At 36.3% G+C, this 18,324-nt stretch overlaps 2 protein-coding genes across 2 annotated transcripts; both read left to right on the top strand.

The window, feature by feature from the left end:
* Positions 1-2,003: 2,003 nt before the first annotated feature.
* On the top strand, positions 2,004-5,350 carry LOC103982066 (uncharacterized). Its single transcript, XM_065145926.1, has 5 exons — positions 2,004-2,122; positions 2,265-2,430; positions 2,548-3,076; positions 4,905-4,996; positions 5,124-5,350. Exons 1-3 carry the CDS (start codon positions 2,095-2,097, stop codon positions 2,585-2,587), a joined length of 234 nt encoding a protein of 77 aa, XP_065001998.1. The 5' UTR covers positions 2,004-2,094; the 3' UTR covers positions 2,588-3,076; positions 4,905-4,996; positions 5,124-5,350.
* A 1,235-nt stretch (positions 5,351-6,585) lies between these two features.
* LOC135635081 (ammonium transporter 2 member 1-like) lies at positions 6,586-9,469 on the top strand. Its single transcript, XM_065145925.1, has 3 exons — positions 6,586-7,313; positions 7,417-7,702; positions 8,522-9,469. The coding sequence occupies exons 1-3, from the start codon at positions 6,672-6,674 to the stop codon at positions 9,055-9,057; spliced, it is 1,464 nt and encodes a 487-aa protein (XP_065001997.1). The 5' UTR covers positions 6,586-6,671; the 3' UTR covers positions 9,058-9,469.
* The last annotated feature ends 8,855 nt before the right edge of the window (positions 9,470-18,324 follow it).

Genomic DNA, 18,324 nt, shown 5'->3' on the forward strand with positions numbered 1-18,324 from the left:
ATTCATCAAAACAAATTCAAATGTTTTAAAAATCTTTGAAATGATCACATATATAGAAATTGATAAGATATTTTGAATTTTGGGATTTTAAATGAGCCTTTTGTTATTAATTCAACATGGAGATTATTTAGATTTTTCTAATTTTAACTAATTCAACATGCAAAATTTGCACTTGTTGATTAGTTTAGAAATAATTTTGAATGTTTGATTCAATATGCAACATTTGCACTTGTTGTATTTTACCCATTTTAATGAGCTTTTTATGGTATATTCAATATGTGAATAGGCTAATTTTTTTTTTCAAATTCAGATAAATTTGATAAAATTTTGATGAATCCACAAACAAATTTGTAATATTTACACTTGTTAATTAGTTTAGAAGAAATTCTGAAAGTTTGGTTTAAAAATAATAAGATTCAAATACAATCACACTATTTTTTGGATCATATTAAAAAATAATATAATTTATTCCAAAATTTGTCAAAACATATTCAAAGTTTCTAAAAACCTTTGAAATGATCCCAGATTCATTAAATGATAAGATTTTTCATTTTTAAGATTTTAAATGAGCTTTTCTGGATTAAGGATTTTTCTAAGTTCAACCAAAATGTTATGACCCTCACCATTCCCAAATACTAGGTCGACATACCAAATGTTATGACCCGAGCGAGCCTGATGGGCTAACTAACCTATCAATTTCGTTTGGTCTAAACCACTGACCAAAATGTTTAAGCTGATATTAATAATAATACACTTATCACACCCTATAAGTCAATCTTAATTTTGTTCACTTTCAACGTGGGACTAATTAGCGTGGGACTAATTAGGGTGTTACAATACATCTAAATTCCACAAATTTTAAAGCTCACGTGAATCAATTTACAATATTTACTCTTGTTCATTCATTTCATATATTTTTAATGATTAAAAATAGAAAAAATGGTCATTTAGTGCTTCAATAAACATTTTTCAAGGTTTCATAAAAATTTTGGGTAAAAAGGTTATAATTTCAACTGAAATTGGCCAAAAATAAAAATTATAAAAATAATGCTTTTAGGTTTGACAACTGAAACTATGTCCTTTAGTGGTAAAAAAAAATAGAAAAATGATCATTTAGGTATTAAAATAAATATTTGCAAGATTTCATGAAATTTTTGGTGAAAAAAAGTTGTAATTTCAGATTAAATTGATCAAAAATTAAAAATTACAAAATTTAGCTCTTTAAGTGTTCAATTAACTAAAGATAGGTGTTTTAATGGTCCAAAAATATAAAAGTGGCTATTTAGGTGTTCAATAAATAGTTTTAATGTTTCATTAAAAAAAAAGGAAAAAGTTATAATTTAGCTTAAATTGATCAAAAATAAAAAAGAGAAAAAAAAAATCAGCTTTTAAGGTTCAAAAATTGAAACCAAGGCCTTTAATGTTCAAAAAATAGAAAAATATTTCAGAAAAAAATTAAAATTTATGAAAAAAAATTCAGTTATATGGATTTTAAATAGGGCTACACTGTCTTTGAATAGGACCCAAAAATAATATAAGCCCATTCAGAAACAGTGTAATTGAAATTAAAAATAAGTAGATATATTTTAAAACTTTATAAAATCATCTCTGATAATATTCAACTATATTTTCGACCCAAATTAGTTCTAGAATCATTTTAGATTGATCAAAAAAAAAAGAAAAGAGAAAGTCTTAGGCTAAATTCAACCTTTTAAAGGCTAAAATTAGTGACATCCGTATTTTAGTGGTTTAAAAATTATCCAAAAAATTTGTTGGGCCATTAATCATCTAAAAAAATCCAAATAAGTAATATCAGGGGTTTTTTAGAAAAAATATCAAAAAAAAATCTAAGAACAGCTTCCATCTGAAGTTGTTGGGCCATTAATTCCAATTGGTTGACCACGGTCAACAATTTGGAATTGGGCTTTGGGCCGAAGGGTCTGATTCGTAGTTAGGCTCACTGAGAGTTCCAATTCCGCGGCGAAATCTCTTTTTCTCCGACACAACTGCGAGCAAGCGGCGGCAGCATCGAACGCCAAACTCCCAACTCGAACTTCTGCTGCCGCTCAACGCGGCCCAACCGACTCCGGTAACATGCCGATATCCAAGCGCAACCGGACCGGTAAGACCTGCTTCATCTCTTTGCTCGTCGTCGATTGGGCTTTGCTTGATGTGGAAGTCTTCGACAAGAGAGAGAAAGTAGAAGAGGTTTTTGATGTGGACCTTTTGTGATGTCTGATGTTGCATCGATTAACCGCGTGCAGTGACACTGTCGAAGACGAAGAAGAAGGGGAGGAAACACAAGGAAGCGGTGGCGAACTCGATCAAGCAGGCCCTGGAGGATTCCGGCTCCTCCTATGTGTTCACGCTCCAGAACATGAGGAATCAGAGGTTGAAGGAGTTCAGGGAGCGACTCAAATCCACCAGCAGGTTTTGTGATTAGGTTTTACCAGGAGAAACAATGGCTGATCCAGTTGTTCTTGAACTTGATTTTATGTTGTCATATTATGCTTCATTTGATGTTCGAACATTATGTTACTTTGGTAGGTTCTTTCTTGGGTCGAACAAAGTCATGCAGATAGCCTAAGGGCGATCCATAGCCGATGAAGTGAAAAGGCCCGCGTTTGTAAACTTTCTAAGGTGCATTTTCATGTTCTTCCCCTTCTAAACTTTGTCATTGTTATTTGCTAGAGATTTCATGACTTTTTATCATTGTTCATGCAATCCAATCTGTATACTGTATCTGGACTAATCTTGCCAACGAGGAGGTTCAAAGGTAGTAGTCCTGGATATTTGTTTCAATATACTTGTTCAATCTTTTGTGTCTATATATGTTTCTTCATTGGACATCCTGGTTATAATGGGTTCATGTCGAGGTGGGGTGCCATTGTACCCTTCCAAGACCATTCTGTAGCAGTTGCGGAAGCCTTGCACACTGGCTGCCCTCGGGACACTTAACCTACTGCTTTGGTTAAATAGCTATGCTGCATTCATTGATGGTCACTTCAGATTTTAGGTGTATGTAGCTGTCTGTCCCACCAAAGGCTTGTGTTGGCTGCATTCTTGAGTTATGGAGGTATGTCATAATGCAAATGCATTTTAGACCTCTTTATTTTGTTTCTACGTTCTGCTATTTGTTTGTTGACTTTTTTTTTTTTTTGTTCTTCCAACCACCGCTACTATATTATATGCTAAATTGTAACAGACAACTGCATTTATATACATGATCTGCCACATTCCCACATGCATACGATCTATCTTTCTTGTCTTTCCTTTTATGGTACCATTTGATGCGATCACTGATTGTTTTATGAGTCTTTTGTTCACTCCCTGTGTTAAGGTAGCTTACTGATATTGAAATCTCTTATTGTGCGATTGCTATGATTGATGTTGGCGACTGTCGATGTTTGCTAAGTTGTCTTAGATGGTAAAACTCAATTCAATTGCCACCTTTGCTATGATCAAGTATGCCAACTATCAGCTTTCGAGGATAAAATGGTCCTTTTCTATTTTCCTATATTTTTCTAAAAAATAAGTGGAAGTCTAGCCCTAACTACGATTCAGTTTGAACCAAAACCGAACCATAATCGAGCCAAGGTGAAACTAGAATCCAACCAGTCCGACGATTCATTAGTTTCAAATCAAACTGGCCTGAATGATTTGATTTTGATTCTCAAATTTGGCAAATTTGGCAAACGTAGTTCCAAAATTTGATAGTTCCGGTTCGGGTTCGAACTGCTAATTCCATGATTTTAAATTATTTTTTAATTATTCAAAAATATATTTTAAGTCATTTTAAATTAAAAAAATAACAAAAAAATGGTGATTCGAGTCGAACCGATCAAACCGGAACTGGAAACCACCGAACCACTAGTTCTGTGATTTTAAATTATTCAAAAATATATTTATGAATTTTTTTCATATTTAAGTTATTTTTAACTTGATAAATAATTAAAAAATTAGCGGTTTGAATTGGACTATTTTCGATTGCTGGTTTTGAAAAACCGAAACCAACTTAAATCATTGGTTTAGGAATCGTGACGAGGGCTAGTGGAGTCTAAACCCTCACCCTAAATTACTCAAAAAAAAAAAAGAGAAAATTTTTAAGGAATTAAATTTGGTTTCAAGTTTTTTTAGCTAAGTGAAAAGTAAATTCTGGTGTCCATTGAAATCCAACCAAATTATCTCTAAGGTACCAATTATGATGTTAGTATCCTATACGGTCTTAGAGTTAATGGCTTATTTTTATTAAGTGAAAGCAAAACCTTGGCAAACTTTCGGAATTGCATCGGTCATATTGTTGGGAGAAAAAACACGAGAGAGTTGGCTGTGTGCTATATATCAGTGACAAGAGAACAATACACATTAAGTCATGACTTTGTTGTGGGTTGCTGCATGGGTCCTTTCTGTTGTTGAGCTTAGCAAGAGGGCTGTGTTAGTAAATAATCCTACTCTCTCGTTCTCACGTACCTTAATGTATCTAATCATGTGTTTGTGGTCTGTACTTGCATCTTCCCGACACCTTCACACTGAAGTGACTCAGTGCACATCGTTGGTCCTTCTCCGGATATGTCCAGTCCACATTAGATTATTTATGTTTATTATTATAATCTTGCATGTGTATTTCCTTTTTCTTTTTTTGTTTTCTTGCATGCTCAGTTATGACAGTGATAAGGTATCAAGATTAAGAGGATCCTCCATGTTTTACTCATGAATTTTAATTAGTCTTTACAACAGTGAAATTGTACTTTCTAAAGAGGTGTTCTTATGCAGAGTGTTTCAAGAATATGATTTTGCAAGGACAGTAAATGTGGCTACCGAAAAGATCTTTGTAGCGCCTGTCGCTGTAAAAAGGTGTTTTTGTTCAATCATACCCATGAATTTTGTGTAAATTCTTATTGCAGGTTGAACTAAAAGAGGGTCCGCTGGAGCAGTTCACACATGAAATGGAGCCATATCTCCGCAAGCAGGGTCTCCCAGTTGGCTTAAAAAAAAGGTCTGGAAGCTTCTGTCATATGCTGATACTGTATATGTTCTAATAATTAGGAAACTAAAAGAAAAGAAGTGATTTTGCAGGATGTAACTGATCTTGGTGATGTTTCCTCTCCATATCTTTAATGCAGGAGTCATAGGGCTCGTCTCTGACTTGGCTGTATGTGAACAAGGAATGCCGTTGTCTTCTGAATCAGCTCGAAATCTACTAACGTGTCTGATACTACTAGACTCGGATAGTCATTGTCTAAGCTCACACTTGGCAAAGTACCATCAACAATTATTTCCTGGGCAGCTCTGCTGTCTTCCTTAATAGCACCTCGAGAATTTTTCTTGCCCTCGTTGAATGGACTCTATGTGCCAGAACCGAAATCCTTTTATTTCGAAGAAGAGGGTCTTCCGGTATAAAATTTTGAGTGCAGTTTCAGAAAATATAGTCTTGCTATGTTGCACCAAAATCAAAGACTGGATTGTTACCATCTCCGAGTAGAAGTTCCTTTACTGGTTCGTGATCATGAGTGGTCAGCCTGAAGCTTTAAGTCTGCTAAACTTCCAACTGGATCGATCGGATTTAAAGAATCATGCTTGCCCTGTCAGATGTACTCACCCCGTTCTCGTAATGAGCTGTCTAAAACCATTTAAAATGCTATGCCCGAAACATGGATATCTGCTTCACTGAGGCTCTCGAGGTGGCACTGATTAAACTATCGTAGGCCGCTTGTGGTGAAAGGATGATCGCCATGTGCATCCATGTGGAGTGGCCATCTTGTCTATCTGCTTGTCCGACTTCCGGTGTCACATTGCCAAGGATCCTCGAGCTTCTGCCGGTGCGTTGGAACCACCTAAGTGGCCCTCGAGCCCATCAGATTAGAGTAGTGACAGATGAGGCTTGACAGCACATGCCGTTGCTTCAGGTGCTGTCCGATTCGTAACAGGGAAAATATGCCTACCTGTTTCTACCGTACTTACTCTACAAATGATCGGAGGGTACAAGTTGGATGGCCCCTCCAATCCTCTGTTATCCCCTCTCCCTCTCTCTCACCCATAAGATACGAAAAGTGAGTAGCAAAACAGTGTTCCTAAAATATTAGTTGGGTGGACCACTTTCGCACCCCGCCCATTGAATAGCTGATGATCATATGCTTGCGTTTCATCAGTAGATTCTCGTGATGCATTGAAACTTTAATGTCCCCCTATATCAAAATCCAATGTGGAAGCATTAGCTAGCTCAGAATTTTGAGAATCGTCTCTTCCGAGAGTTGGTTGTCCAATTATTTGCATCCATCATAATAATCATCCACCGCTTTATTATTTTTTTCAAACGAAATGCTATTGCCCCGAAGAAGTCAATCACACCGAAGCCGCCGAGTGCACGCGTAGGCCATCAAAGATTGGAAGGTCGTGGAAGAAATCTCCTCCACGGAACCTTTTTGGAATTATAAAACGTGCGTAGAGAATTGAGGACGGAACGACCCACCCAATCACGAAATTGTGTTCATTTTCATTACACACCATTAATCCGAAGCCAATAGTTTCGTTGACTAAATAGCCAAAGGTATTCTTAAACTATATATGAGATTGTATGTGGACATGAAACTTTCTCTCAACTTCTTTGTGGAATTCCTCCTGCTGCTATTTCCAGCTTCCACCACCGGACACCAGCAGCTCTGCCGCTCGACATGGCCACGCCGATAGCGTACCAGGCGAATCTCCCGGCGGTGCCGGACTGGCTCAACAAGGGCGACAACGGGTGGCAGCTGGCGGCGGCCACGCTCGTCGGGATGCAGAGCATGCCCGGGCTGGTGGTGCTCTACGGGAGCATCGTCAAGAAGAAGTGGGCCGTCAACTCGGCCTTCATGGCTCTCTACGCGTTCGCCGCCGCCCTCATCGTGTGGGTCCTCGTCGGCTTCCGCATGGCCTTCGGCGAGCGCCTCCTTCCCTTCTGGGGCAAGGCCGGCCCGGCCCTCAGCCAGGGCTACCTCGTCGGCCGCGCCCGGATGCTGGCCACCCCCCACCACTTCCGCAACGGTACGCTGGAGAAAGGGATGGAAGAGCCCTTCTATCCCCAGGCCTCCCTCGTCTACTTCGAGTTCACGTTCGCGGCCATCACGCTCATCCTGCTCGCCGGCTCGGTGCTGGGTCGCATGAACATCAAGGCCTGGATGGCCTTCGTGCCCCTGTGGCTCATCTTCTCCTACACCGTCGGCGCCTTCAGCCTCTGGGGCGGCGGCTTCCTCTTCCACTGGGGCGTCATCGATTACTCCGGCGGCTACGTCATCCATCTCGCCTCCGGAATCTCCGGCTTCACCGCCGCCTACTGGGTAAACTCAGTTCCGAAACTCGTAGGGAAAACATCTGTGACTCGCTGAGTCGACTCACTAGTCCTCCGAGATCCTAAAATCACCTACCTGTACACGTACATAGGTCGGACCGAGGTTGAAGAGTGACAGGGAGAGGTTTTCCCCGAACAACATACTGCTGATGCTGACCGGAGCCGGGCTACTGTGGCTGGGCTGGTCCGGATTCAACGGCGGGGCGCCATATGCCGCAAACATCACCTCGTCGGTGGCCGTCCTCAACACCCACGTCTGCGCCGCCACCAGCTTGTTGACGTGGACTTGCCTGGACGTGGCCTTCTTCGGGAAGCCGTCGGTCATCGGAGCTGTTCAGGGCATGATGACCGGCCTCGTCTGCATTACTCCCGGGGCAGGTACGTCTCACCGTTAATCTACCCTCCTCGTACATACGACATATAAGTATTTCCAGGATTATAACCATCGGTAAGCTTAACAGCCTTCTCATCGATCAACACATGAGTTTGGCGATTCAAAAGTCAAAGAGTTGTACAACCCATTATCAACCCACGCTAGGAGCTTTTCATACTTCTCTCCAACATAATAATAATGGTAATGCCGACTCAAAAATCGGTCAAAATGTCCTTTTTTTCGTACCTTTAGTCCATAAACAAAAAGTTCAACAACGAGATCGCATGACCCTTCAAATTGGTGTCTACTTTTATGACGATTTCATGTTTTTTTTCCCCTTCTTTTTTATGACGATTTCATGTCGCTTGATAGAGGAACCAAATTTCCATGACAGCTAATTACCGGGCCGTACGTGTTAGTGCAACATCAAGTATTCCATGTAACATGTTAATGGGTAGACGGGCGGGGGAAGCCCATTAGGTGTACGACTTTCTCCGACCTCACATTGGATCTCATACGGGGCCCGCTGAGATCCACCCGAGTAATGAAGAGACATAACTTGTCAATCTCTCAGGATACTCTGATATGTCGAATCTGTCGTCATTGACCGCGATAAAAGTTTTGGCTGGCCTCTATCAACTTTAGATATCCAAACATCCGTTACATTCAAACTGTAGACATTGTCTGTACGTAATAATGATTTGGACCTAAATGGTCCTTTTTTCACATCAATTCTTTCATAGTTGGAAATACATAATTTGTCCCTCCAAATTTGTATGTAATTGTTTAGCACTTGTATGATATTAGAGTGCGGCAAATGGCAGGTCTAGTGCAGACATGGGCAGCCATAGTCATGGGAATACTAGCGGGCATCATCCCGTGGATCTCCATGATGATCCTCCACAAGAAATCCGCACTGCTCCAGAAGGTGGACGACACCCTCGCAGTCTTCCACACCCACGCCGTCGCCGGAATCCTTGGCGGCCTCCTCACCGGCCTCCTCGCCGAGCCCGCACTGTGCCGCCTCATCCTCCCGGTGCCGGGCTCCAAGGGCACCGCTTACGGCGGCGGCTTCCTCCAGCTCGTCAAACAGGTGGTGGGCGCCCTCTTCATCATCGGGTGGAACCTCATCTCCACCACGGCCATTCTGCTGGCCATCTCCCGGTTCACGCCGCTCCGGATGCCCGACGACCAGCTCATGATAGGGGACGACGCGGCCCACGGGGAGGAGGCCTACGCGCTGTGGGGCGACGGCGAGAGGTACGACGCGACGCGGCAAGTCACCATGATGCTGGCGGACGACACCAGGCACCCAATGAGAGACACCAACACGGCAAGAGGATTAACCATCCAGCTATAGATAGATAACAGTAGCTTGTGGTCAAACGTGCTTCTTCTTCTTCTTTTTTACATCGGTTTTCTGTCACGGTTCTCAATGGGATTCACAGTACGGTAAGGCCCGGTCGATGTGGGAATGAGACTTTGGGTCTCAGTCCGCTTCGTCTCCGTCGTCGAGCGTCGGCGTTTTACGCCACCTGCCAACTACATGTGCTGACCGACCTTTAGAAAATGAGCAAGTTGGAAGATGCAAGACGGAGACTCGTCATCAGTCTCAACTTTGTTTGCTGGTCAACGGTGGCGTGTGGTCCAACTGCAGAAAAGGATCAAAGAGAAACGCCGCCCGCCGCCCAACACGCAACACCCACACCAACCATATATATATTGTAAATAAAGGACGTTTTTCTTATAAATTCTCCATATTTTAGATATTTTCCCATCAGTATCTTTATTTTTTTTAAAATAGAATTTTTAATTTTAAAAAATATTTAAATTATCCCTCAAAAATATTTTCATCTGTTACAGTATTTTGACCTGTCACTTTTGTCACAACAATAAAAATACTATAAGATCTACTTGAAAATATTATAAATAATCTAAATAAAATCTTAATCTGGACTAAGCTAGAGTATTTTTCAATAAAATATTATAAATATTATCTTAGTAAAATATTATAAATATTATTTAAAAAAATACCTTAAACAAGCCAAATAAAAAAATAGTTAAAAATAAGTATTTTTAAAATTTTTGAAGGATATCTTAAGAAAGAAAAAAGAGAATACCTTTTGTTGTTAACACACTCAAAATATAAATATTTTCTAAAAAAATTCGCCCTATAAATAAAAACCTTTTTCCATGTTGCTAGCGTTAATAAATTATGGGCTGGGATGCCAAGCTCAATTGGTGGCCCACAGAGACCCCACCATCCATCTCATCAAGAGGAGGAACCACAACCAATAGGGTTTCTATAAACTTAATTCCATGAGCATCCAAAACCTAAGTAACTATAAAAAAAGTAAGAGTTTATCTCAACGTAATCCAACCTAAATGGGTTTGATGTTTCCTCTGTCAACAAAAAGGAAACAAACAAAAAACAAAAAAACCAGTTTGCTATCATCTAGAAATGACCTTTCGATTTTTTTTCTTACATTATTTAGGTCCCAAGCTTGACTAACTTTGTGAGTACCTTTCTCACCATGTCCTTTCTTCAAGGCGAAGTCTTCGTTATGACATTTCTCTTATCAATTCCGTTTTTATTTTTAAGGATAAAACTATATTAAGATCCCAAACGAATACATTCATCTTCTTATTAGAGAAGTTCAAAACCTCCATAGGAGATTTGATGGTATCAGCACATTAAGCTAGCTAATTATTAAATTAAGAAATAGGTTGTAAAAGAATTGATTTTATTCATGGAGGAGATAAGTATTTATAGAAAAGAGATTTTTCTCAATCATGTACTAACCACATCAGTTCTTTAAATTTGAAATTGATTCTCAAATCTGATTAAGGATATAAGGATGATGTTTCATATATACCACTATTGTGATATTCTATCATGATCTTCTATCACTAATGCGTTTCAATATAAGAAATAATGTTATGTTCCAAAATCTTCACCAAAGCGTTATTATGAGTCCTCTACCTGCAACAATTTCATGGTAAAAAGGAATAATTATCTATAATTAATATTCCAATCCTTATACTTTAAAAAGTATAATTAATATTCTTATACTTACGAAAATAAAATATTTAACTCTAATACTTCTTGCGTCATTAATCTCATCAAAAAAAAAATCGTACATATTGTCATATACAAAAAGAACACGAATAGAAAGAATAAAAATATAATTTTATTATTTTTTAAATTATTAATTTAATATAAACTTTTGATTAATTTTTTTCTCTCATCTGTTTCCAACCTGCTCACACGCACACCTATTCGCTCGTCGCATCCACTCACCCGCTACTTACTCGCCTGCCACACTTGCTAGCCCACCGTTTACCTATTGCACCTGCTCGCCAGTCGCACCTGCTTACTTGTCACTCTATCATCTTAGCCCTAGTTGACTACAGTCTCGTCATTGTCAATGAAGCTTACTGTTTGTATATGACATCTGCGTCTCTACTTCTGCAACAGTGGTGAAGAAGATGAACCCATTTGTATGTCGAACTATCCTCTGTAATTTAATCTAGAGAAGAAGGCAATGGCCAGGGCGTTGCGGTGCGGTGCTCCCACTGTTCACCAAGGTCCACGAGTTCTTAGACCTCGTGTAGATTCCTTACATTTTGATTCTTGCAAAGAAGAATTTAGCTTTCCAAGTTTATGAGTTTGGAGGAATAAAAGGAGGAGCATATATATTTCTTGTAAAGGTTTTACAATGGAATTTATAACATACATACATACATATGGTTGTGAGAATGCCAGCTTGTTTCTTGTTAACATAGTGTCTTCTTGTGCTCTATTTCCAAGTAGCTAAAGATAGAGAAAGCTTTTTCTCAATTTCTTTTTGGGTTTGGAATTAGTTCAACCACTTGCATCTCATAGCTCTTAAAAACTGATTCAACTTGCATCCAATTATCAAACTAATAATGAATTATGAGTTCTTCTCTTACAACCTAGTTTATATGCAAAAAATCAAAGCATGCAAACTGATGTCAAGAGTTTGCTTCAAGAACAGCCATTGAGGGTCTTGCACTTAAGTACTTATTTTCTTTAATAACATAAGATGCAATTATTTTACCCTTGGAGATAGTATACAAGTTTTTTCAGTATTATTGTGTAAATCACTTAAATATATTGGCATGAGATTTGAAGGGAAAGTGGAACTGTCATGTCTTATATGCCATCATAAAAAATAACTTTTTATTGATGGCAAAAATTTCTATTCTTATTGGTTCATGAACTTTGCCATACATCATTAGAGAGAGTTTGACTCATAATGGTAATTTTCTATCAATCTCCTATTTCTACTACAAGTTATCTACCTTTAGAGATGACAGACACCTTCTACTACTACATCTGCAGTAAAAATTATAACTAAATACACATATAAAACATAATAATTTGTGCAAAAAAACTCTATTTGTTATTCCTAATCGCATACCAGAATTTGATAATTTTAGAGCTTTCACCTCATGAAAGAGATTAGTGAATTTGTCTATGTATCAGGAAAGAAAGCTTCACAATAGTGTAGCATGCAAGTACAGATCATGAAAACAACATCATAAGCATCCATTACTCAGCCGACAAGAAACTATTAATTTCTGATCATTACATGTAGTTCAATGCATGGTTAAGAAAACATCGAATTGGTCATCATGCAGCCATTGTTACATTCACCAAAATCTAAAAGCTACAACTTGGCAGAAGTTTTGCTCAATCACATCTTCCTTCCAACACAATCCATCTTTGTCTTTTTTGTAAGCTTCTCAAATTCTTTTTTATTTCTCTCATAAGATCATTCACCATAAACATAGAGTTAAGCATATCAATAAAATATAAAGTAGGTTTACTATTAATATAAATATTAAATAATTAATTATCATGGAAGAAAAGCTTAGTAGTTTTTCCATCCCAAAAACCTCTTTTTAAGTCTTTTCATACTTCGCAAAATCAAACGTCAACTCCAACTGACTTTTTTTAGGATATTAAATATTTCAAATAGAATCAAATTGATAATAATAACAACAATAATAAAATTGTAAAGTTTCAACTATTCACGATGAACTATATGAATTTTTTTACAATGAGATTTGCAAAAAAAATTATAAGTTAAGCTAAGAGTATTTATAATTTTATTAATATTATTTTAAGTCTTTTTCTATCTTTCCTCGTACCGTTAATGATAATCACATCTATAGGTCTCATGAGTATATATCCATATCATCTTAAATAATTTTTTTAATTTTTATTTATATTAAAATAATATTTAATTATTTATAAATAAAAGTTTTACTTTTCATATATTTCCTACTAATTCTATACATTGATCTTAACATTCTTATTTTAGCAACATAAATTATATATATATATATATATATGTGTTATTGTTGACTGTCAAATACTCATATTTATAAAATATTATTAGCCTAATAATTATTTTATAAAATTTTCTTTTAATATCAAAGGTATATGAAAACACATAAAAACTCTTGATATTATTCATTATTTTAATCATCTTTATTTTATTCTATGAATATTTGATATAAGATACTTAAAGTTTTTACATAAATAATTTTTTATCTATCTAACTTAACTATATCCTTTTGTCTACTCCTATTATTATTAAAATTATATTTTTATATATTTAATTTTAGTCTTGCTTAATCTAAAACTTTTATGTTCTAAGGATTACCTCCACAACTCAAGTTTAGAGTTAATTTCATTTGGACTCTCATATAATATAATATTATTAATAAATAATATACACCAAGAAGGTTTATCTTATAAATAATTAGTAAGTTAATCTATTATCATTGTAAAGATATGAAACTTAATGCAAATCTTTAATGTAACCATATACTAACAAAAAGCTCGCTAGACATAAGCCCTATATTTATCATACTAGTTGCTAAATTATCATATATATCTTTAATAACATCAATATAATTTATGAATATATTTTTTTTAAAAAAAATTATATTAAATCTCTATGAACTCTATAATAGGTTTTCTCTATATCAATAAGGATCATATATAAATTTTTATATTTCTCTTTGTATTTTTATCAACTATTTTAATAAATAAATAACTTTTATTATTGATCCTTTAGGTATAAAATTAAATTAAATTTTAAAATATTTATTTCAAGGCTTATTTTACTTTTATTAACTCTTTTCTAAAGTTTCATAGTATAACTCATGATTTTAATTTTTTTTATAATTAAAATAATTTTGTATATCACCGGTAAGTTGGCACTAAAAGTTCTTTCTCTATTTATCATGCATATTTCTAAATCTCATAATTTTATTAAATAAGCTAGTTAACTAAGTTACTATTTTATCTCATAAACATTTTTAAACATTAATAAGGATACCATCAGACCCCATTCCCTAAGTTATTTTTATTTTTCTTTAAGGTATCTTTTATTTTGCTAGCTTTAATTTTATAAATAATTCTATGATTATTAAATCAATCACTACAATGTATAGCTAAAGCTAAATATATTTTCTTAATTCAGAACTAATAAGACTATTCCATATATTGTTTTCTCGATGGAAGAAGCTTTTAATGAGCTTAATTTTATTCAACTAGTTTAATCCTTTTGAAGAGTAAATCTAGTAAAATAAATGTCCTTATGTGTAAAACCCCTATCAACCTTTATAGAGGTTACTATGTCCTACCCAATCAGGTGTAAACGATTGTGACACTCACCCTTGCCCAAAGAAAGTTTTTAATCAATTGATTTATTTTATTAAAGATAATATCAACCATACAAGCAATACTATGTAAATTAATAGGCATAGAATTCAAATCAACATTAATTAAAATCATTTTACTAGCTTAGGACAGTGAAAGTACCCTTCTAAAGGGCAAGTCTTCTTTTAATATTATCTAAAATATGTTCACGTGCAGAACTATGTCGTTTGTGAGAGAAATGAGAACGCCCACTTTCAAGGGAAAGGCCCCTTTTCAACCCTGAAAAATCTGTAGACAAGAATGTCCCCTTTTCCATGCAGAAAAAACTATAGACACTCCTCTTGAACTCTCAATCAATATCTTTAGGAAAGAAGAATTGAGTTATTTAAATATTACCTTTCTTAAGTTGGAAAGCTTGGCAAAGAGAATTATTGATATACCTTAGACAATATAATTTAAAATATTCATATAATAAGAATATTCTTGATATAGTTTTTTTAAAATATTTATCTAATAACGATGCTAGAAATAGGAGTAGCTAAGAGAATATTATTAATATAACTTAGACGATATAATTTAAATATACATTTGACTAAGAAGTAGGTGTTGAATCATGAATTTTGATGATAAAATCAATTGATGAGTTTATTGAGCAATAAGCGTTTGAGATTAATGACACAGGAGAAACTTCGATCATGGACTTAAACCATCGAAAGACAAATCGTTAAAGTAGGAGAATCAGACATTGGGTTGGAGAGCATCATATCATATATTGGACATCGGGTCGGAAGGATCGGGTATTACGCTAAGAAGATCAAATATTGTGGGAGGTCAATATACTGATGGATCAGACAATACGCCAAAGGAAAGGACGATGCGTCGGAGATTCGAACGAAGTATCAGATGAACAAATGACATGCCAAACAACATGTTGAAGGCTTCATGATTGTAATTAGAGTTACTAAGTCTTAATCGAAGTCATTTAGAGTCTAACTGAATTGGTTTTGGAACATAACCATGCCAACTTGATTAAGAGTCCATTGGGCCTTAACCAGGGTCGTATTAAACATGTTGGAAGGTCAATTCAGTGACCTGGGGTTGGGTTGGGTAGTGGTATTACCAGGCCCAAGCAATGGTATTGCTTGAGAGTCGAAAAGTACGGATTATACTTTTTCAAAAATCTCGATAGTAGTATCGCGTAGGCAAATAGTGGTATTGCCAGAGCCCAAGTTCCCAAGCTCTATCAGGCGGTAGTACCCACTAGGCAGGTGATGGCACCGCTTAGGCAAATGGTGGTACCACTAGAGCCCAAGTTCCTAAGCTCTATCAAGCGATAGTACCACCTAGGCAGGTAGTGGTACTACCTAGGTAAATGGTGGTACCGCTAGAGCCCAGGTTCCCAAGATCTGTACGGTGGTAGTACCATCAATACCCCGAAAACCCAGAAATTTAAATTTTTGACTCTATTTTTTGAAGCCATTTAGGGTCTATAAATACTCCACTCATGCTTGTTTACTGAAAGCATAAAAACTTGTGATCTGAAGTATGTAAACTCTGTTGAAAAGTGTTGAGCCTCTTCCTTCTTGAGTTTAGAGGTCATTCTAAGGGAGGTGTGAGATTTTCTTATAAAAGAAAGGCGTGAAAGTTTTCTCCTAAGACCGTGAAAAGGAGAAAGAGTTGTAACAATGATAGTTAATCTTCGCTCATTAAAAAAAAGATTGGTAGTGAAAGCCGGTGGTCTTGAGGGAAGAGAAATCGGGGATGGACTTAGGTCGAGATGACCAAACCACTATAAATTTAATTTGTATTTTTCTTTATAATTTTCCTCACCATTACTAACTGATTTTATTGCTCATTATCCCTTCTCACATTTGTAAGAATTTACTAATTCATCTCCTCCTCTCTCTTCTGAGTGCTTTAACGATAGAAAAAATAAGTTTTTTTACCATGGGGCTTTATATAACAATAATACAAAAATAAAAGTAGAGAGGATCCTCTCATTTAACTAACATACTTATAATTTTTAAAAAACTTAAAATTTTGACCATTCGTCAAATATACAAAATCGTTTGAAGACAAATAAGCATGTATCCAAGAAATAACTTTCAAATAAAAATAATAAAATCCAAGCAATAATACCCTCCTAAAAGACAATCGATCATAAATTTTTTAATATATGCTTTAAGCATGACATATGATTTACATAAATAGGATGCACAATCTCTTAAGCAATAAGGATATTCATATTGATATTTATTTATATAAGTTATAAAAGCATATTATTCTTTAAAAACAATTAAATAAAAAAATAAATCTAATTAGCAATGATTTTAACTAATATTTTATAACTAAAACTACAAGGGGAGATAGGTCTATAGTGTTTAACTTCCTTATCTTGAGAACATTAGGAATAAATACAAGAAAAGTTTGTGGGACCAATAAGAATGCAGTACCCTTATAATTAAGAGTATGAAACTATTGCACAACCATATGGAAGCAGCTAGCAATCATCGGCCAATACTTTAATAAAACTCTTTCCTCTACCCTTATAATTAAGAGAATCCCAAATCTCTTTAGTTTAGAAAGGTCTTCTCAAGATATAGTATTAATCTTGTCAAGTTTGGGGTTCCCAACTGACTCCAAAATAGTTTTTAAAAGTACATAAAACACTAGTGAGAATAAAAAAACATCATTATTATCTTTAATATGTGAGATTTAAGTTCTCTCTAGCCCTTTAACATCTTATCAACTCCCTTTCACAACCAAAAAGAGTAATGACTTTAAGAAAAATCATACAAGGATTAGAGCCGTCTCCATTGAAAACATTTAAAGTAAATTTTAGTGTTCCATATAAATCAAGAAACATCATCTCCTATATTAACCCAAAGACCATTCCCTAAAGGATTAGAGCTAGATATTGATTTTTTTGTTTTATGACAAAAACTTCCATAAGAAAAGAACACTCAAAGATACTATGTCCCAATAAAACAAAAGAAAAAATTCTAAGAAATGTTGAAGACTCTCAAAGCACACGCCACCCATCTCATATGCCCTTAGACTTTAGCGAAGATAACTCGTTGTTGTTAATATGTAGAGGTGAAGCTAGATTTGAAGATATATAGGCTAAGGGAAGGCAGAAGGAGCATAGGAGCGAAAGAGTCAAAGTGGTCTTTTGTGTCTGGTCTGTATGTAGTCCTTGTCAACTTGGATATCTCCCCTTTTCTCCTCCTCTCCCCTCAGAGTGAGGGTTGCTCTGCTCCCGTCCTGCACTCACAGTTCTACAAGAAATAACCTGTACAACTTGCTATCCTACTATGCACATCTGTGCGATCGAGTAGGTGACCCCCCCCCCCCCCAATACACACACACACACATTATTATGCACAATACGTGTGCCTCTCCCCTTCTCACAAAAAGAAAAAAATACATATCATATATATATATATATATATATATATATATATATATATATATATCTACCTACCTATCTATATCTATATATCTACATGTATTGTTTTTCTCCTCTTTCAAATCACAACCTAATGTTCGATCTGAAATGGCAACGACTGACTGCTCCTTCCTCCATTAAAGCCGGCCGAGGAAAGAAGACGAAGCCATCGAGGAGAGTGGCAGCCAGTAACGTTGCCAGAAGTGGTACCGGAGCTGCAGCAGCCAAATCCAATCACACTGTTCCATCCATCTGCAGCCTTCTCTCCTTTGAGCCAACACAGCGGAGTAGTGTTTTGTTTCGTCACCTCTGTCCTCCTCTCTTCTCGTATCGTATTATCCCCTTGCTACCCCCAACGCAGAGGACCGATGGGTATTCTTGTTCGACTTGGGACGGACCGCCAGCGACTCCTCTCCTCCACCCACTTCCTCCTTCGACTCCATATACCAAAAATAAGGCTTCTATTACAGCGAGCACCA

This window comes from Musa acuminata, chromosome BXJ3-4 (assembly GCF_036884655.1).
Source record: "Musa acuminata AAA Group cultivar baxijiao chromosome BXJ3-4, Cavendish_Baxijiao_AAA, whole genome shotgun sequence".
In the NCBI taxonomy this organism is placed as follows: domain Eukaryota; kingdom Viridiplantae; phylum Streptophyta; class Magnoliopsida; order Zingiberales; family Musaceae; genus Musa; species Musa acuminata.

Bases quoted from the DNA above. Each gene is read 5' to 3' on its own strand.
- LOC103982066 (XM_065145926.1), top strand. From the start codon at position 2,095: ATGCCGATATCCAAGCGCAACCGGACCG. The intron at 2,123-2,264 runs GTAAGACCTGCT...AACCGCGTGCAG, and splicing joins ATCCAAGCGCAACCGGACCG to TGACACTGTCGAAGACGAAG. The intron at 2,431-2,547 runs GTTTTGTGATTA...TTACTTTGGTAG, and splicing joins CGACTCAAATCCACCAGCAG to GTTCTTTCTTGGGTCGAACA.
- LOC135635081 (XM_065145925.1), top strand. From the start codon at position 6,672: ATGGCCACGCCGATAGCGTACCAGGCGAATCTCCCGGCGGTGCCGGAC. The intron at 7,314-7,416 runs GTAAACTCAGTT...ACACGTACATAG, and splicing joins GCTTCACCGCCGCCTACTGG to GTCGGACCGAGGTTGAAGAG. The intron at 7,703-8,521 runs GTACGTCTCACC...GGCAAATGGCAG, and splicing joins CTGCATTACTCCCGGGGCAG to GTCTAGTGCAGACATGGGCA.